At 44.6% G+C, this 21331-nt stretch overlaps 1 protein-coding gene across 1 annotated transcript in view; it reads right to left on the reverse strand.

Moving 5' to 3' along the window:
• Positions 1-20122, reverse strand: part of SPACA1 (sperm acrosome associated 1) — a 37101-nt gene extending 16979 nt beyond the window's left edge. The window contains exon 1 of the mRNA XM_009281963.1: positions 20020-20122. Coding sequence (XP_009280238.1) covers positions 20020-20122 — 103 coding nt within the window. The remainder of the gene's footprint in view (positions 1-20019) is intronic.
• Positions 20123-21331: the final 1209 nt, after the last annotated feature.

Genomic DNA, 21331 nt, shown 5'->3' on the forward strand with positions numbered 1-21331 from the left:
CGGGCCCGGCCCGGCGGAGCTCCCGGCCCGGCCCCGGCAGGCCTCCCGCCTCCGGGCTGCCGTGCCCGCGCGGGCTGGCTGGTCGGTCCAGGGGCCCCGAGGTCGTAGGTTGAAGCTGGCAACCGGAGTGAGACCACTTTGCGGCCGCTTCAGTTGCTGTCACTCGTGCTGGAGCGCAAGCCCAACTTTCTAATAAAATGGGTGGCAAACTTTGCGGCACCCAAAGGGTCTGACTGCCTGTTAAAGATCGTCCTGAATAATAACATTTGCGGTTGCAACTGAAGCATCTAGTTCTTCTCCAAAGTCCAGAAAAGGCAGATTTAGATTCAAAGCTTTGTGTCTGACTCCAGTTTCTTAAAATACTACCCTAGGTCTTCCACAGTACCTTTCAACCCCCCATATGCCAGAGCCCTGTGCAAAGCGGGGCTGTGCAAACCGAAGGAATGCACCCGTGTTCAGGAAACTGGCAATCCTGTGTACGATGGGCACGTTGGACAACAGTTTTGATTGCGAGTCGGACGCCGGGCCAGCAGTAGAGGATATAAAAGCCTGCTTGCAATAAATATCCCCACTACCCAAAACCAGTGTTTGTAAGCGATGCTCCCACATTTTACACAAAATCCGTGTTGTAGTCTCTGCTTTGATGTTCAGAAAGCCTCTGCAGATGTCCCAAGCAATCTGGGCGAGAACTTCCTCCTCAGTGAGCATGATTTCCATCCACAACTGCATTCCCCCAGAATAAAGAAACGCTGCCAACGGGGTTGCTTGTGAGTGCAGAGCTGGACTTGGGCGGTGTGAAATTCGCTTTCATGGGAGTTGAAAATGAATAGAGCCTTCCCTGCATTTGAGACTACCTGTGTATCTTATCTCTTTGACTTAGCCTTTCCTTAATAATTTCTTCCCTGGACACCTGCTCTCACATGTGCAACAGCAAACATGGAAGAAAATTTCTGGAACTTATCAAGCTGCTTCCCTAAAGGCTAGAAGAGAGATTATTACTTTTATAAAATACTTGGGAGGCTCTCGGATATTGAAGGCAGAGAAAGCTGGAGAAGTGGGAAAATACTGTTTGATGGGTAATGAACCATCATTTATTCAATAAAGTTCATGAAGCTGTCAAAATTGATATTGTCAAAATAATAATTATATCCTTAATAATAGCTCCTATTTTCATATCTTCAGGACCCAAAGCCATCTAGAACTGGGAAAAAAGTCAATATTGAATAAACCCAGCTGTCTCCAGGGAAGGGAAAAAGATTGACCAAATAGGTTAAATCCGAGTGTGTATTCTAGTTTTTCTTTCATTGAGACATTTTCAACACACTTTCCTATCTGTGTGTATGCACGTGTAATGTATACCTATACATACACACAGCTGCACATACATTCCATGCCAGTGTGGCTACTTGTGATGGGATGCAGGAGACAGTTACTATGAAGGAAAGATGAATAATTTCCAGGAACAGCAGGGCTACGTACTTCTCTAGAAGAAATAGATCTTTACCATCTCTACAGAATAAGCGGGAACTCAGCTTTTTAGGCTGGGACCTAGTAAAAGGCTGGATGGCATTTTGTGTATTTTCTCAACATAATTAGTTAGGAGTGATGTCCTTTCCATTCCTTCCTTGTACTTCACGTATTTGGTATTGGTCTTGGTCTCTTTCTACAGTCTATCTGCTGCCCAGGCTCTCTCTCATTTTTTCTGACCCTTCTTATTTTTCTATTTTTATAAAAAAAGGGGACAACAATACTAATGGCAATGGGCAATATCCACTTGGCTCATGCTGTTAAGTGGCTCTGTGGAGCAGTAGTGAGCTCCCAAGTGGGCAGAGCTGTTCCACCTACTTGTGTTGCTCTCACAGCTGGCTGTACCACAGGCTGCCCAGAGAGAAGGCTGGCAAACAAACAGCTTGGAAAGAGCTTGCAGCTGCTTCTTCTTCTCCCCAGCCTCAGGACAGCCATAAAGTGTTTCTGTAGTGGGAGTGCGTATTTGGAAGCTTTCTTCCAGGCTGCTCCTTTTCTCTCCTCGCTTGGCACCATCTCCCACACAATCATTTTCCTCAGCCATTTACAGGAAGAACAGTCTGCCTGGACTTGTGGCCAGTATCACTCCCCTCCCCAGGGTTAGGAACGGTGGTCGGAGTCACAGTACTCCTTAAAACTACCCATATGTGAAGCTGGGTATGAGGATGCAGCTAGGAGCAGTAGACAGAGCTTCTTAAGTGTTACAATCACCTGGAATATGATTATCTCAATTCTGTCTTCAGGCTATATGGGATGTGGACTTTCAATTTAGCCATATAATGCAAATGGTTTCTTGCTGACTTTATTAGTCTAGCCGCTAATTAATAGACCAAATAACACCATTACCACAACGCCAGCAGATTTGTACTTTAGCCTGAACTCATTCTCGGTAAGAACATGGCCAGATTAGAACCTCGGTAGTTTTCTGAGTTAATAACTGTACTTGCAAAGGGTTCAAGTGGTGTGCAGCCAAATGACATAGACAACATTTAGAGTGAGCAAAGCCACCTTGCCTCTTTTATTCACACCGATAACCCAGGTTGTTAACGAGGTAAGGAAGATGTTTTATACTTTTAGAAAACAGGAGTTCCATGCAGTGCTGTTTTCTGCAACAGGACTCTGTTCATCAATAGAATTTCTTTACTCTCTGTGCATGGGCCAATAAATAATTCTGTAAGTCGTATCTCATTGAAAGCCTCTGCAGCGGGAGCTCATGCCAGAAGGTCAGCACATCTGTAGTGGTCAAGGGGAGCTGGGCAACAGTTCTGAAAAACGCCTCCTCTTGTTTTGTTCCTATGCACAGATAATGGCATGCTTCTTCCACTGGCTAAGAATTGTTGCCATAGTAATGTTTCCAGCACTCCTTTGGATCAATAGCAGAACGGAGGGTTTTTCAGGTATTTCTGTTCTTTGCAAGCCTGCAGTCATACCCCATATATATTTCCTTTTATAAAACAAGTTTATTCAAAGATCTTTCAGCACTGTACAATTACGTGAAGAAAGCAACATAAACCTGGTGTACAAAGATCTTGGGTCAGAATCAGACCTCCAATGGGCAAGTGCAGTTCTGTCAAGAGAGTAGAGTTGCATTTGCTTAATGAAAGCCCTGAACTTGGCCCTTGTAGGCCTATCAACACCTCAGCAAATGCTAGAACGAAGTGAAGTTGCAGAACTGGTTGCATTTTTTACTGAGGGTCCAGCTGTAGTTCCATTCACAAATCAGTGGGATTTTTCAGTTGATTTAAAGTTCATTCGCTGGTTCATGGACACTCTGTAGGTACCTGACATATTGCCACAGCACAGGTTCAAGCTGATTAGATGCTACTAATTCTAGGGCGGGAGTGAAATGTTAAGGGCTGAATCTACAAAAGCGTGGATTTAGTCACTGCACTGCCACTTTCAGCAACCACCTTCAACATGTAGATCATCAGAATCTGCCCATCTGCTCTACACATGCCAAAAGACTGCGTACGTGTTGAATAGAGGCCCCTACATTTCCCCTACATAACGTAGCAGCTAGGGCATCTCAGCATTTGCAGTGAGCTAATTTAGCTGTTTGCTGGGAACCGTCCCATTCCCAGTAAACAGTCTGCAACAGCCATGCTGTGTAGGAGGTTTTAAGAGTCAATATGGGCCATTCATGCTAGTTGACCTCTGTGTTGGAGAATGACTGCAAGCATGGTTAATGTATGCAGACAGGCTTTGGTTGAAGATGAAGCATTGCCATGTCTAAATGTTTTTGTGAATTTAACATGAAGAGCTGAGGACAAACTTCTCATGTAGAGTGTTCTGCTTGCCATATTGATATACAAGCAATAAAGGAGAGCACGATTTGCTAGCAATATATTTTGCATCTTTTTAGAAAAAAAATCTCAAACTCTGCTTAGATTTCTCCATGGGATAGTGATTCTTTTACTTCAGTAGTTTACATCTAAACCTTACTGTTCACAAGCCTATTATGCATTTTTCTATGCGTAGATTCCTTTACAAAGAGCGGTATTTACCTGCAGATGCTGCACAAGGCTCCTTCAGGTATTACAGTTATTCACTTCTAATTGGAATGGGAACATGCTATCTTCTGCAATTATGTGGTGCATTTTTTAAATAGTGACTAATACTTCATTGCCTGCTGAAAACATCTCCAAATCACAAATACAAGTGGCTTCTGCAGGAACAGCGGTAATCAGCACCATAGACACAACTCAGAAAGATTCATTACAGTTCCCTCACAATTCCTAGGCTGGTGTCTGCATGCATATATCACCGAGCAGAAAAAATTAGGCACTACTTCTTCTTTTCCTCTTATCTGACATTTCTCAGGAGAGCTGGTATTCCATATGTACTTATTCTCCCCCTTCCTTGCTTTCACCAAAACTGGAGGAGCTTTCCTTTATCTTCTACAGCTCCTTCTTCCTTGCTGGCAGTGAGGCCCTCTTGCCTACATCTACATATCTGGCCTTCCAGAAAGGAAGACAAGAGGAGAAAGGAGTAGGGGAGGAGGAGAAGACACATGTCTGGGTTTTGTCATGAGATGGAGTCAGGATGCATCTAGGCTGCTGGACACTGGAAAACACTCTCGAGTCCTGCGGCTTGTATGTAGTTCTTTGTCTTGGCGGCCTTGTGAAGAGAAAGACGGGGGAATTCAACTGAGATTTCTGTCCATGGGCAATAGCATGCTGTGATGGTATGATTCTGTCCATGTTCTTTAGGGACTACACAGGTCTTTCCGACACCCAGCTTTTTCAACAACAATACTTGTTAAATATTTTATGCTAGAAATATCAGAGGATTTACATATATTCTTAGACTCTCTCATATAGTCCCATCCATTTTCCTGTTGCTCTGAACAGACTTTAGTGAGAAAGGTTAGAGGCACAGTAACTCCATGTGAGGAGAGAGAGATTGAGAACTGGGAGAATGACTGCTGAAATGGCCTGCTACATCTGTACATACACCACAGGCCTCATTTTGCTCCCAGGGTTACAGCCTTTTTTGGTCAGAGTGGTTGTTCAGATGTAAATGGGGACTGAGTACAAGTCAAATTAGTTTTAACATAAGCCTGCTCATGAGAAGGACAATAGAAGTTTTCTTAATAACATCAAGGGATGTTATTAAGGGATCAAAGGATCAAAGGGATCAAAGCCCAAGCCCTGAGCATCAACAGCGCTGAGAAGGTCCGGTTTTATCTGTTTCTGGCTTGCACTCAGCACCAGCGAAAATAAAGTCTGCACCATAAAGGAGATTCCAGGTTTTACAGGTAAATGGGTAAATTCATGGACTGGCATTTCAGGACCAAAAAATATAGCCTTAAAATACAGCAGCTACAGGCATGCACGTCACCTGGTCAACCAGGTCTTTCTCTTAAAAGTCTAGCTGATACCTTAGATCAGCTCGAGAAGCTAATTGCTGTAGTGAGGCCTTACTTTCTAGCTCAGTTGCTGTTTGTTCCCTAAGGGAATGCCCCCGAGGCTACCCCTGGCACTTCAGCCTTTCTGTTTACCCACTCTCTCATCCAGAATTCACCCGCCTCCACATGGTGTTCCTTGGCATCCTCACTAGCACGGAGCCTGCAGTAACTCTAGCTTTGCTTGTCTCTGCACACAAGCGAGAAAAATGCCTGCGTACAAGGCAACACATGAATGCCCTGCCACCGGGCCAGAGGCAGAATGCAAGGAACTGCTAAGTAGATGCCAGAGCTTCCACGCTGTCCTGCTAGCTTTCCTCTTCAGGCAGCTCATCACATTCAGGAATCATGCTGTTTTCATCTGCTATCCCCTGCAGTTTGGCAGAAGCATCCTCTGAAGAGACCTAGCAAGACCTAATGCTTATTAACTCCTCCTCAGATATCCATGGGTCTGGATGCACTGAGATACCATGGTAATGAGAGCAGTAAGAGTGTCTAGACAGACAGACAGACAGTAGTCCCACAGCTAGGGGAGAAATTTTGCCAGCAGATATTTAATCAAATTAACTGTTATGTATTCTGAACAGAGGAACATGTGAATATGCAACCCATGTGTCCGGTGAAACTAGCGATTGCCTGCTATGACAGTTTTTATAGGATATCACAGAGCCTCTGGCAAATATGCAATTAACAAAATACTTAAATAAAATGACATCTAACATTTGACAAGCTGTGTTATTAAAAGGGCTTCTTCAATAGTATAGTGTTTTCCTGGGAGTGATGGGGTACCAAACCAATCTTCCAGATTACAGTTCTTAAAAGGAGGGAATTAAATCACTTTAAAAGACTGTCTCTTACATAGCCTACACTTAAAAGTCACCACAACCATTTCTGATAAGGATTTCAAAGTGCAAGATCCATTTCTGTCTTAGATGTTGATCAGCTGTGCACCATTCCCTTATGTGCGTTTGCCTTGGTAAAAATAGATCTTGATCGACTCAGGTGCGGAAATTAGGAGTTGCCTTGAATATGTTTGTTTGTTTGTTCTCAAGCATAAATTATGTTTGAACAATAAGGGCATGGCTCTCCGAAGGGCTGAGCACCTGCAGCTCACATTCCGCTCAGCTGGAGCTATATATGCCAAGCAGCTCTGAAAAGCCAGGGTTGTAACTGTTGCATTGGATGAGATTTATACAAACAGTATTGATCGACAACTAAATCTCAGTATAGGGCTGCCTTTCCCTTTCCAACTTACCGTGTTTACTTAGAGGCCTAGATTCTGTGTAAAACATTCAGAATAATTTTGTTTAATTAAAAGACTGCAGTGAAAGGAAAGAAAGGCAAAGATGTGCCTTGTTCTGCAGTACAATAAAAGTAAGTAAATACAATTCCAGTTAATTATCCATCACTCAATACAGAGACTTCTACTTAATCTAATCACTGGTTAATTAGATTGTCTCTTTTATTTGATCAAATCTACTGTAACCAAATCATCTGCATTTGCATTGTGCTTTGTTTATTTTGATGATTTTCTATTATTAAAAAGGTCACTGTGAGGTCAATTTACGCCTGTATTTGTTGTTTAATACAACAGGGTTTCACATTACATAAATATCTTTCTGCAGAACTGGATTTGAGGCTCAGGCTTTTAGAGCTATGCAAGTATTGAAGGATCTAAAACCTAAGATTTTCAAAGGAATTAGATGCCCCACTCTGATTAAGAAGCAGTATCTTTGACAATCTGGGCTATATTCAATGAGGTATTTCCCAGAATCAACAAGGTACTTCAATAAGGAGTGAGGAACCTAAATGGAGAATATATGCAAGAAAGAGTTTAGGCTCACCATTTCTAATTTAGAGTCCACTCCATTTCCCTGTGGTGATCCCAAGTCAGGCCAGGGTAGTGCAATGCAGCTGCGCCTGCAGTTGAGCTGCTCAGCTGATGGATGGTAACGTGTTAAGCGGCGGTGATTTGGTTGCGTGTCTAAGTCTCTAGAGAGTAAGTCCTATTTTGGCTTTCAGTGAGACTTAGAGCATTTTTAGAGATGTTTTACCTTCCTGTAAGCTAACAGGTATGCTTACCTGATGTAGCTCTCTGTCCCAGCTGCCAAAAGTGAAGTGGTGCACAGGCTAAAGCTGGCCTAAGAAACAGGCTATTCCTGGGTGTTTTAGAAGAATCAGGAGGAAGATACTTTTAACAAATGGAGAAGATTATGGGCTACAGTTGAGGGGATTATGATGCCTTGGTCCCATATTGACATTAGCCTAGTGCAGAGAGGACACCCTGAAGCTACTCAAGCTGGGATAACTGATAAGCAACCAGAGCAGAACTGGGACATTGAAGGGTTCAGAGGACCTGAAAACAAGAATAGCAACGACTCCCTAAATTTTCCCATGTAAATGTGAATACAGTGGCGTTCACTGCTTCTCTCTAAAGTGCTGTTCAAGACCATGGTAAGTACATGAGGGAAATTTCCTTATCTTGAATTTGTGAGAGCTGGGGTTGGTGATAAGAGCAGGGATAGTATAATAAAGAGTGCTAATCTCATCATACAATGCTGCTGTGTATATTGCTATGGGCCAGCTCTAGGTATAGGCAAAATAGGCAGTTGCCTATGGCAACAGACTGCTGGTGAAACCAGAGTGAGTTCAGGCTCCTGCAGCCGCCTTTGTCAGTGCGAGTGCCCTGGAGAGCCAGCCTGGTGGCTGTCACTGGAGGATTCAGGACATGTGGGGCTGTGGCCTTTGATGGCAGTAGTGAAGACCTATGGGATTCCCCGCAACTGTTGTCATCAACCCTCTGCTCCCCTGACACCCGTGTCATAGCAGAGGTGCAAAGCGTGACTCTCCAGGACCCTCCCCTGGCTCTGCTGCTGCTCTTTTGCAGCAAAATTCACTTTTGCCAGCACTTCTGAGATACCTGGAGCTGACTTGCATCATGAGAGTCCTGTGGGCTTACGGTTTCTCGGGGCAGCTTGAGGTTACTCAGACTTACATCTTTATCGGCTCCTCAGAGCAATGGCAATGCCAGCACTGACAGAAAGAAGTCAGGAAGGTATCATGCTGCGGCAGGAGAAACAAGCCAGGCCTTGCAGAAATGTGCAGGCGAAGATCAAACAATTTTTCATGAAATCATGCCAGAGAACTAGGGATATTTCTGTGCCAAAATAATGCAGAGCATGGTAAGTGAAGAAGAATTGTTGCTGGGTCATTCTGGGAGCTGAGTCAAAGCCAAGACCCACCAGCTAGCAGCCTCACATTTCTAGCCTTTCCTGTTGCATCTTTGACCCAAGCAGAGCCTGAACATCATTTGTGTTGGAAAGTCATAACTGTGATTTCCAGTGCTTTCATATTATAAAGCAATTTCTGAAAAGTCATGATTTCTCATTGGCAGGTACTCCATCACTGGAAAGCATCTGAAGAAGTGCTTTTTCAAAGAATTTTATTCCAAGGCTCATGTATTGGTCTGTGTGCATTCATGTTTACAGAGCACTGAACTGTATTTGCTTTGTTGCTTCATTACTAGAAATATTATCTGCTTGCAAAACAATACGTGTTTGGGAAGGGATTTGGTGGGAGGGTGAGGTTGCTCAAAGTTTATTTTTTGATCTCGTTGCCAATTACTGCTGATGCCTGCTGCTTAAGTAAGTAGGCTAGTTGAAAAAGGCAACTCCTTTTTTCCATGTCCATAAATGATCCACTGCCATTTGGCAGTGCTGTGTGAAGGTGTAGCAAGGGCATAACGTTAACAGCCCGGCACGTACTGACTCCCACCTCTTCTCCACAGGGAGTCTTTTTCTGGGCTCAAACAAGGTGAGGTTCAGCTCTGTCTCAAAGACCTGCTGCTGGGTGTCTGGGGATATGGCATATTCTCTGCCTCGCTTAGCAAGCTTTCCATAGGCTGTGCAGTCTGAGATTCCTCGTCCTTTTCTTGCCTGGACCAGACCTGCAAACAATGTCCTGATATTTTTTTTTCTTTTAGCTGCAGCTTATTTTGAATTACAGTGTGAACCTGGAGCCAGCAGAGATGAGCAACTCCAAAACTGGTGGGAATTTAAAGGAGGGTTAATGACCAGTCAGTGAACGATTCGAAATTCGTCCATGCCGCTCACCATTCCTGGTTGCTCACTGCTAAAAATTACGCGTGGAGAATTTGATTCATTTATTTGTGGCACCACTTTGGAATCAGCAATAGAGTCGTCATACCTCTGGCTTAGTTAAGATGACATTATTCTAGAGATGTCTCTTTCCGCCGCCGGAGGCAGATGTTTTGTCCCCGAGGTGGTGCCTGTTCATTGAAAGCAGAGTTGCTCCACAGCCTCGCTCCTGAAGAATTCTTCCAGCAAAACTCTCCCAGTGTCCCTGCAGCAGTGGCTGTGGAGACCTTTTCACAGAGCTGCTTTTTAATTGCTGTTATCTGTATTCATAGATTCATGGATCGAAGGCTGAGAGGGACCATTGGATCATCTCTTTTGACCTCCACGAGCCCTTAAATGTCATCATTTACCCCTGCATTGAACTCGTGTTTAGCTGTAGCATGTGTTCCAGCGGGGACGCAAAGTTACCATGGGACAGAGAATTCGGCACCGCTTCTGGTGGTTCATCTCCTCTGCTGTTAGAAATATACGCTGCATTGTGGCAGTGCCTAAGGGAGCCGTCTCAAGGCCTGAGGCCCCTTTATGCTGCCCCACTATACATAATTTAAAAAGACAGCTATTGCCCCAGAGAACTTAGAGACTGTGAAGTATATGTGAGGCTTAATGTCAAATAGCATATTATGCAGTGGGTTTCAGGCTGCTTGGCCAAGTGAGGAAAAAATTAAACAATACAGTGTCCTAAAGTAGTTTGGGACCGAGGGCTGAAACGCAGAAGGCAGACACAAGGTTTGCACAAATGTCACAGGCAGAAGAGGAATGATTCAGGGAGGACAGTTGCCCTTAGCATGTAATTCATAAATAAGAATAAATAAATAGAACGTGCAGAAGAAATATAAAATAATAATAAACCGAGAAAAATTCAATCAGGTCCCTGAGGACTGAAGAGAAAAAATAGCCTTTAGGAGAGCCGGACTCTCTGATCTTTTTCTGAGCTCTGGGTGCCTGCATTCTCTTTACAAAATTATTAATAATCGAAATAAACAGCAGGCTTAAGGATTTTCAAAATGCTGAATAAAATCAGCTCCCACATATACAAAATATTGTTTCCTGGTGTATATATTTATTAATCTGATTAGAAAGAAGGGAATGGACTGAGCAAAATAATGTAATTATGTCCCTGAATGCATGGTTGAAGGTAATTTAGGGGTTTATTTCATTCTTTTGTCCTCTAGAATATCATCTCAGTTTTCTAAGCAATACTTTTTCCTTCTGCAGGGCCTTCAGTACTGGTTGGGATGTTTACATATTTTTCTCTTATCTCCTCTGGAATATCTATTGGTATTTTCAAGGCAGTCTTTTTCCTTCAGACTGACAGAAGAGTTAAAACCTTAAAATTGTGTGGGCCTCATTCTTCATTTGCATTACATTTGTACCTCTTAGGTGAACCGAGTTTGGTGGACTATCTTCTGTGTGATTCCAGTCTGAGAGGAGAATGAGGCCTGTTATTTTCCTGACTAGCTGTGCTAGTTGTGGCTGGGGTTGAGTTAATTTTCTTCAGAGTAGCTAGTATGGGGCTATGTTTTGGATTTGTGCTGGAAACAGTATTGATAACACAGGGATGTCTTAGCTATTGCTGAGCAGTGCTTACACAGAGTCAGGACCTTTTCTGCTTCTCACACCACCCCACCAGCGAGTAGGCTGGGGGTGCACAAGAAGTTGGGAGGGGACAGCTGGGACAGCTGACCCCAACTGACCAAAGGGATGTTCCATACCATATACCGTCATGCTCAGCATATAAAGCTGGGGGAAGAAGAAGGAAGGGGGGGAAGTTTGGAGTGATGGTGTTTGTCTTCCCAGGTCACCGTTACGCGTGATGGAGCCCTGCTTTCCTGGAGATGGCTGAACACCTGCCCGCCGATGGGAAGGAGTGAATGAATTCCTTGTTTTGCTTTGCTTGCATGCGTGGCTTTTGCTTTACCTATTAAACTGTCTCTATCTCAACCCACAAGTTTTCTCACTTTTACTTTTCTGATTCTCTCCCCCATCCCACCAGGGGGGGCGAGCAAGCGGCTGGGTGGTGCTTAGTTGCCAGCTGGGGTTAAACCACAACACTAGCTCACCAGTACAAGTTGATAATCGCTGGGTCTTGGGAAGAGTCAAACATTACTGCTTAGGTTGAAAAGCATTCAGCCTCTTGTGTTTTCCCTGTGAAGTAGCACGTTTCGCTGAATTTTAAGTTGACCTTGGCTTAGCTAATCAGGGTCTTGGAGCTATTGCAGTAAGGCTTGAGCCATTTATAATGCACTCAGATCTTCCCAGGGGCTGAGTTAAGGTAAAGCACTGGTAAAGACAGCAGCTATCTACCCCCACCCACTTGCACCCTTCGTCACTACAAGTCATAACACAAAGATCCAAACAGAGGAAACACTGAATTAGCTCCTAAAAAACATCACTGGAAAGCTAAATTTGGTGAAACTAGCTGCAGATTGCTTCACATGGTAGTAACATGGGCATATACAAAGGATTTCAGCATCTTGGACGGTTTCTGCTTGGATTCAGCCTTCCAGACCGAGATGTGCATTGCTTGATGCAGCTCTGCTTGCTCAGATTGCTCCCTCTAAATTTCCAGTAGCTTGGCAAAGGGTCTACGTGGTCCTGTAGCAGCCCCAACCAGGCTGATGCACACCCTTGCTGCCTTTGAGGCAGGCGACAGCAGTACTACTGAAGAAGGAATATGCCATGAGAGCAGGCAGATGCAGGGAAACAGGGAGCATCAATGCTACGGGTAGTGAAGGCTGAGGCAGGAGCTTCAGTAGAAAACCTCTGGCCAACTGCTATGCAGGGGAAGAAGCTGTTCTGTAATATTTCTTGCTCAGATGTGATGGATGTTCAAATGCCTTTAAACACATCCACTTACCTTTGAAGTCAGAAACAATATTTAAGGTAATCTATAAACTGGCAGACACAGAAGGCTCTGGGAGCAACTGAAGGAAGCAACTGATAGACCTGCATTATCCAGCACGACACAGTTCAGGAGACTCACTGGTGTGGAGGGTATACATGAATGGGGCCTCTGATTAAATGCCACCAGCTGTCTGTTAACCTAAGATCAAGATTAGCAGGTTGGCAGAGACATCCCAGCTAGGTCTGGAAGGACTCCATCTGCGCCTGTCAGTCCAGGCTCAGCTCTGCCCAACCCTATGCACCCTCCCCAGTCATATGCACTCTACTCGGCCCTACGCACACTACCCAACCCTATGCATCCTTCCCAAGGCTGTGAGTGTGGAGGAGCGGGATATACTAGCTTTGCAGAAAAGCAGCTTGCCTCTGGAAGCAATATGTTTGCAGTCATGGTCTCTTCACTCCTTCATGCTTTTTCTTAGCATGTCTCAGGCTCAGTGCCCTGTGCAGTGGATGGAGGAAGGTCTGTGCTGAGACATCTCTTTCTGTGCATGGGACAGAGGAGCTGGAGCAAGGGGCTGAGGGACGGGAATGTGGTCTCTGGAGGGATGTCCTGCCAGACTGCCTGTGCATGCCAAGGAGCTCCAGGGAGAATTCAACTGGCAGGAAACCAATTTCCTCCCCAAGTTTACCACTGCGTGAGAAGACAAGAGGGTGCTTCGGAAGCAAGACCAAGATCATTCTGATTGCTTTACACCTGTGCAGTGGATGGAGGAAGGTCTGTGCTGAGACATCTCTTTCTGTGCATGGGACAGAGGAGCTGGAGCAAGGGGCTGAGGGACGGGAATGTGGTCTCTGGAGGGATGTCCTGCCAGACTGCCTGTGCATGCCAAGGAGCTCCAGGGAGAATTCAACTGACAGGAAACCAATTTCCTCCCCAAGTTTACCACTGCGTGAGAAGACAAGAGGGTGCTTCGGAAGCAAGACCAAGATCATTCTGATTGCTTTACATGACATACAAGTGACCTGAGCAAGACACTCAGAGCCCCCCTCCTCCTTCCAGATGCGTTTACCCTGGTGTAACTCTAAAGCTCGGTGGAGCTACAGCTTTATCAACAAGAAGAGGCAATCTGGACCCCTTGAGCAATGTGACGTGGGAGCATTAAAGAGGCAGAATTATTGGTGCCAAAGAGGAAGATGGGTCAGCAGTGGCCTCTGACAGTAATGAGAGAATAAGAGGCTCTGATGGGAGTTCCTCTCAGCCCTTCCTCATCAGAAGGGCAGGAGCTGTATTGTGGAGCCTTCGAATACACAGAGGAATTAGAGTGAAATTGGAGGCTCTCGGTGACCTGCCACATTTTAAGAGGAACTCTTGGGCAAAAAAGTAGGAAAAAAACCTCCTTTTTTTACCTATAAAATTGAAATAAAACAAGTAATGGTATATGTCAGTCCCTCCAGAAGCCTTCACATTTCCCTTCACTCTCAGAATTCAACTTAATAGGCTCCAAACATAGACTGCTTTAACAGCCAGTATTCTGACATCTTTTGGTGTTATCTAGAAAATGTCAGCAGCTCAAATGCAGAATAGAAATGTGGCTTCAGTTTTCTTTCAAGCAATTTATTTTTTTTGTCCTTTGACATCCAGTAGCTGCAGGGGTGATGCCTCAATTCCAGAAGTAGCTGCAATTAAATGAAATGTGATAAAAAGAGACATCCAAATTCCAAACAGGTTTCAGATTAAGTTTTTGAATATGTAAATTTAGAAACATAAATTTAAATTTAAACTACAGGGAAAAAAATGAAGAGCATTTTGGCTGCTTAGAAAATTTAATACAAGATGTTTTCTTCTTTTTAGGGCTCGCAAGTCTAAGTTCCAGGCAGATGGAAACATTATGAATCCTATATAGGCACATCATGGTCAATTTGATTTAAAATAAAGTAAAACTTATTGAGGTGCAGCATTTCTACACATATGGTGCAAGAACAAGCTTTGTGACTAGCTAGATGCAGACAAATACAATACCTCAGCATGTTAATACATCTTCTACCCCCTTGCTTTTCAAACTTCTCTGCCATTTTGCTCTTGAAGTCCTGTACATTTTAGGGGTGTTGTGACATAGTTCTTTACCGATTCTCAGCTTTCCTTCACTTTGTCGTGGTCCCCTTGTACTTCTGGTGGTTTACAAGAGTCCAACAAGGACCTCACCTTCTGGCCCGTCTCCTACAGTCTCAAGTCATGTACCCTTTTAGCTACTTTGGGCTGAGAAATTTCAGGTGTGCTTTGCAAATCCAGACCTCTGATGAAAACCACACCTTTAATTTTCTTTCTGAATTTATTTATCACATAGCTGTAATCTTAAACTCAGGATGGCTAAACTGATGCTTGTTTTTCCTCTACGTGAAACTCTGCCTTCTTCCTGTCCTTCTCCAGTATCACAGATGTGTTGCCTTTGACCCAGTCTTCCCACATCACCTCTAGATTTTGGCCTTTTCATCCTTATACTACTTGTCCAGAAGCTCGATTTCTTTTGCCATCAACACTTCCTTTCTCGTTGCCTCTCATTTCAGCAATTTTATCTCCCTGAAGTTAATTTAAAATATTAAGTGTTCAGGTCATCTTTCAGACTTAACTCTGGCCACAACCCACTGCTCTTCAAGTGCATCCCATGGTTTAGTCAAAATTTCTCACCTCTGCATTTAGGGCCTTTCATTTCTTAGCTTCACCAGTTCTATTTAGATGAGTAAATTATGACACTGACCATGCCATTTCTTGCAGAATAGTTCCAGACTATTCTGCCCATCAGTCTACCTTTCTGTCTAAAAGATGCATCTTCTTCCCATGATGCATTTTAGATTTGGGGGAAAATCTCTGTATTCACAGAGGTACTAATATTCACCTCCGTATAAGATCTTAAAAAAAACCCAAAACACTGTTGTCCTTAGTTGGCTCAATGATAACTTTTCTTTCCTATACTTTCACATTCATGCCATTTCTCTTCATTACCTCTTTGCCACAAGTCAATAACAGTAATATCAGCAACAAAACCTGCCACCAAAGAATCCTCCAAATCCTGCACCACCTACAGCGTCATCAAACAGCAGATTATCCTCTCAATCATATCACAGATGCCTCTGCATCTGTGTTTCTACCGTACAGCCCCAAATCATATGACTGCCTCTGCATCTGTGTTTCTGTCATACAGCCCCAAACCTGAAAGAAACTGCCATCACAGAGTGATATCACCGGCTGCTACCATAATATAGATTCTTTGGTGACAAATATCAGTATTCTACTTAAACCTGACTTTAAAGAAAGAGAGAATGTGTTTGAATTTTAATTTCATTTAGACCCATTAGAGAAAAAGAAACCTGAAAATCCAGAAAATTTCGTTCCAGTTTTGTACATCCACAAAATCTGAGTGTTAGGCATAATGTTAAAAAGCTTCACTACCAAGAACTATGCAAGACTTCCCTAAAAATCCTTCCAGTGACTGCTTAAGTCTGTTTTTTTTTCTGATCCTAACAAGGTTTAAGGTCATTCAGTCTTCCTCTCCCTGTTAAAATATTGTGTGGATTACCAAAACGTAATTGGTGCTTAAATACCATGCTGTTATTGCCTTGAGTCAAACAGATATGCAAAAGGGGCAGCAGGAATGTGTGATAAAACACATTTTGGAATGGAAACTAATGCTTTCTTTAGCACTAGTCTAACTCAGCGGGCATCTTGGATTCAAATTAATGGACTGTTGGCAGCTGCTTATAAAATTAGGTTCCAAAGCATAGTGCAAATCTAAAACTTTAATACCTTGCAAGCAGCTGCAAGGAATCTCTTACAACTCCAGTGCTGCATGGAAGTGGAAGAAGGTCTGATTTTTGCTCTGTAAATGTTTACCTCTTCTACCAGTTTTGTCACTATATTGTATTTGGGATTAAAAGACTTTGATAGCTGAAACTAATTGCCGAGGAATAATAACCTGGCATTCTTATATATCCATCAGAGACGTGGATTGGCTCAGTAATATAAAAATTGGCCGGAGGACAGAGACTTAGCTACTAGCATCCTAATAGGAGAGATCCGGAAGAGGTTTTATTATTTGTCTTCCTTTTCAGAATGATTGTCTTTGTGCGTGTGTGCGTGTGCGTAGAAGGCTTGGCAATGATATAATCTTGGAAGGCTTTTAATCAGCTCAAGGAGCTTAACTTAATACAAGAAAATGTATCAAAGCAAATGTTAAAGAAGTTGGCCTGTCAGTCAGTGAGCAGCTGAAGGGCTGAAGGACAGCGTGCGACACCCATTACGCAGCGAGTGCCGGGACTAACAAATGCCAAGGTAGCGGCTGCAAAAAACCCACGGGCTAATAACTCGCGAAAGGTAACGAACAGCTGAGGATCTCTCTACGTTACGTGTCCTGCCCACCATGCTTATGCGCTCAGAGAGCGACTAAGCTCGCGAGCCAGGATCCAACAACTAAACTGCATTCACACATGACTAAAGGGAACCTTAGCGGTAAGGATGTGACATATGTAGCTTAAATTTATGACGGTTCATCTGCTGTGTGAGTGGTATCTTGAATGGAGTCCAACAGCTCTTCCGTCAGCTGCATCCATATGCTATGCATGTGTTCCCTGCTAAGCACATCTTTTAAATTTAGTCTTTGTGGGTGCATGTTCTACACTTTCTCCATGTTTGTAGCTCTTTCGTGTGCATTCTTTAGAAAAATACTCCTGTTCATTTCAAAGGCTGTCACAAGCTCTTCAGATGCTCTCCAGCCGTTCAGCCATGACCTCGGCAAGATGCCCCAGCGCCCTCTCTCCCCGTTTCACCCCAGCCGTGCAGCAGCCATCGCCACTCTTTGGGCTGCACTGCGAGTCGTGAGCTCCTCGGGGAACCGTTAGCGCAACCTTTGTTCAGAGGTGGTGAACATCCTGCTGGTGCTTGCAATGATGTTTTCCCCCGTTTAAAATTTATAGACTCTTACGCAGAATGATCTGAATATGGTGACAAGCCTCCCCACACAGCATCTTTTCTGGTGGATTTTAAGCCTCTTCCATCGATTTTTTTAATCAATGTTTACCACTAACAAGAGATCCCTTGTCACATTTTTGCCATATGGGGTAAGGGGTGAGTGTTTGTATCTTTGAAAGCAATAGTTGCCCTTCATGGTTCTCTCCCAAGTCTCCAAAGTGAAAGAACCTTTCCTAGAAGAAACTGTGAGCCAAGCAGAAATAGGCGTCAAACTACCCAGTAGCACAATGGCGCACACACAATAGATTATAAAAGCCTTTTCTCTGGCAAGCATTTGTTCCCAAGTCTTCTTCTGGAACAGAACATACTGCCCTACACATCAGCGAAGAACTGAAGACTCAAGGAAAATAAGAAAATTAGAAGGGAGACAAAATATTAAATACTCTTCTCACAACTAGCAAATGTGGAGGAGTACTGCCCTGGTATTAAAGACTAGTGCTGAGTTCAGATTTGTGAAAGAAGTACATAGCAGTTCCCAGAGGAGGGGGGGAAAGCCAAAACACTCAAAGCATAATGAATCTGGACACAAAATTATATGTTCACATAAAAATGTTATGAGGAAAAAACAGAACAGTGAAGTGCTAAAAAGTATTGTCTGCACGGTCAGGAATTAAATTGTAAGCTAACATTTGAAAATTGAATGGTGGTAAAGCTTAAAAAGCAGAGGGATTAAGGAATCTGCTGTAGCTCACATGGTAATCTGTGCCAGAAAAAAGTACAGAATTTGGATGTCTTCTGGTTTTAATGACACACGCTGTTTCCTCTTCCCACAGATAACCCTACGGATGTGGTCGTCTTGCAAGGAGAGGGTGAATTAAAAAATAGCATCTATTCAAATATTTAGCACATGCCCACAGTGGAATTCATGTTACCTAACTGCAGCAGTCTGAAAGTTGGAAATGGGATTCATCTGCCCAAATTTAGATTCCTACAGTGCACACGTCAACAGCTGAGCAACTCATACTGACTCCTTTATAGGCAATGAAGAGAAACAGGCACTTCTGATGCGTAAGCACATCTCATCCTAAAAAATATGTCCAAAAGAGATCCAGCAAATCATATGTAGAAGTGGCTTTTTCGCCACCAACTATAAAGAGAGTCCAGACCGTTATCGTTATGATACAGGCTTTTAAAGTTTGGCGAGATGAATCTCTCTCTGGGTGTCTAATCTAAACTGATCGTTCTCGTTCTCTCATGGTGTTGACAGAGAGAAACAGTCACTTCCAGAGGTCTTGGTCATCTTGGTCATCTCCCTCAGCTACAAATGCCTAAGATAGCTGGTATGACCTCCCCTCCAGAGGTATTTGCTGCTGGGGGGTAGAAGCCTCTGGGATTGCTGAGGAGTGTGAACTGAGAGGAATTGAAATTATTTGAGCCATTCCTCATTCCCACACGTCTATTTTTGTGGTTTTAAAATGTTGCCTCCGGAGATATGGAAGGCTCAGGAGGACAGTGCCAGAAGAGAAGGAGGGGGCTCCAAGGGCGAGTGAAATCTGAATGTGTCATTTTTATTTACGTATCGTTTAAGCCACTGCCTTCCCTGAAGTTTTTCCCTTCCTCTGTCAGTAGCTGCTGCTGTTAGTGTCGGCGAGGAAGGGCATTTTTTCTTCAGAGACGCCATGCTGTGCACACAAGGCTTGGAGGCCTGTCCCGAAGCCAGCTTGCCTTCCTCCCCCAAAGTCAGAGCATTGCTTGCCCGCTAGCACACCCTATACTGGAGAGAAAATTTAAAAAAAAAGGCGGGGAGACATAGGAAGGCACAACGGTGAATGGGATATTAAGGATAATGAAACTGGAAATGCCTTCTCTTTTTTCCTCCATTTGTCCTGAGATTATAGTGAGATAATCCCTCAATTCACAGTTATTTCATCCCTCTCTGATTCACGCAGTGATCCCTGGAGTATGCAAATGGTGGGCTGCAGGTTTTTCTGGTCACTGCGCTGCCTTTCGTTGCTCCATGCCAAGTGAGGCGTCAGGTCTCCTGCAGAGCTCGGGTGTAGCTCTCTGATGTGGCTGCACACATGTACATGTACACACACACGCAGAGCACCATCTTGGGGAAGGTGCAGTGGCGTGGATTGCAAAGAGACTCATTTTTCATCCTTCCAGGTACTGACGGAAACACTCAGCAAAATATATGCCTTTGTCTTTGTTTTGCACTGTCCCTCCAGAAAGCCGTGTTCAGAATCTCACACCTCTTTTTCCTGTTTAAGCCTCCTTTAATTGCCTGCTACATGCAAAATGGATCCTCATTAAATAGAATTTATCCTAAAACAGTCCTGATTAAGCAGTAGTAATTATTGATCTCTGCCATTAGGCTTAGTCAGTCCCTAGGGAAGCTTCCTGAGAGCAGGAAGAAGATGGGGATCTCTGCTATCCGGTGCAGGGACTCTGGTTTGGCTGTGTGTGTGTACAGCCCTGAGCCTGGACCAGGGAGCATTGCACTTCGGGGTTACAGGCAGCCAGGGTTTTTTTCCTTTGTTCTGTGCTTCTACAGCAGCTCTTTGGGGTACCCCCCTGAGCCCAGCTTGAGGAGGCGTTGAGGCCAGGCTCCCTGCTGTCGATACCGGCCAGGCAGCCAGCGGCACTTTCAGGCTGGCAGGCGAGCTCATAGGCCACGGGGGAGCCTCGCACCTCTGCCTCCCTGTTCTGTTTTCCCATGTAAGCCATGGCAGCACTGCACGCTGGACTCCGCGCTCCTGGGCCACGCTAGCCGTCCTCGGAGCTAGGAACAGGGAGAGCTTCTCCTCCCTCTCCCCAGCTCCGGCAGGCATTGCTGCCTGCTGTCTGGGCAGCAGCTGAGCAGGCAGCAGCAGCTGTAAGGCTCACTGGGGGAGGGGATCGTTTCTTTAATTTCTCCAGGTCCTTTTGGCTATCCCCATTGGCAGCACACCCGCCAGGCTGTGCTCGTCCAGGGCCAAATTATGCTTCTGGATTAACCAGTGGCTTACACAGGAGCTATGTTCTCTGCCAGTCAGCTCAGGAGACAAGGCTGAGGGTCTAGAGGATATCTAGGGACCACTCAGGACCAAACTTAGAATTGAGCTTGCTACTGCAGGGGAGGGCAGACATTAGGCAGAGGATGTCTGGAACCTTCACTTGGTCTTATTTTTCCCAAGCTCTCTTCCAGGCAGGGAAGTAACTTCGCTCTGTCTCACCCCGAATCGTCCTGCTGGAGCCCAGTTTCTCAGCAGTGACACATGCAGACTGAGGATGGACAGGCAGTGTGGGAGGAGCTGGCCCTGGGTTAGATCCAGCTCTGCCAACCTCTGATGTGAGTGTAGAGCATAAGAGGAGCCGCTTCAAAGCACACAGAAGCAGCAGTCCCCAAAGGCCCAGCAGAATCACTCGCTCCGCCTCGCCATCCTCACCCGTTCTCACTCTGACACGCTCTGGGGGTGAACACCAGGGCTCATCCTGCAAAAGATCTGCTACGAATACAAAACAGGGCATGCACAGAGGGTTCCCTCCATGGACAAAGGTTTCCAGGCTCCAGGGAGCTGTGCTTCATCTGCTTCCACAGCAGATCCGTACCTGGATCATCACATATTAAATGTGATGGCTATTAAAGACTATTCAGTGAGTTAGCGATGTGCTGGGTGAAAAAACACACACGCACCGTGAGCGTTAGATCCACTGCCTGCTTGTTTCAGGGGAAACACCAGCCCCATGTTACAAGAACCAGTGAATAAGTACTCCCTGTTCACTGCTGCCCGTGCATCTTTTCTGATTTCCTAGGTGTGACTCTTTCCTCAGGTGGAAAAGAGCCAGCTCTATGGCATCCCAAGGCATTTCTCTTTCTGCAAGGCTGCTCTCTGCAGATCCAAAAGTTAGACCACTTAAGCTGAAGCTCAAACCTTGCTGTTACCATGCATCTCT

This window comes from Aptenodytes forsteri, unplaced genomic scaffold (genome assembly GCF_000699145.1).
Source record: "Aptenodytes forsteri isolate BGI_AS27 unplaced genomic scaffold, ASM69914v1 Scaffold20, whole genome shotgun sequence".
NCBI classification, from domain to species: Eukaryota; Metazoa; Chordata; class Aves; order Sphenisciformes; family Spheniscidae; genus Aptenodytes; species Aptenodytes forsteri.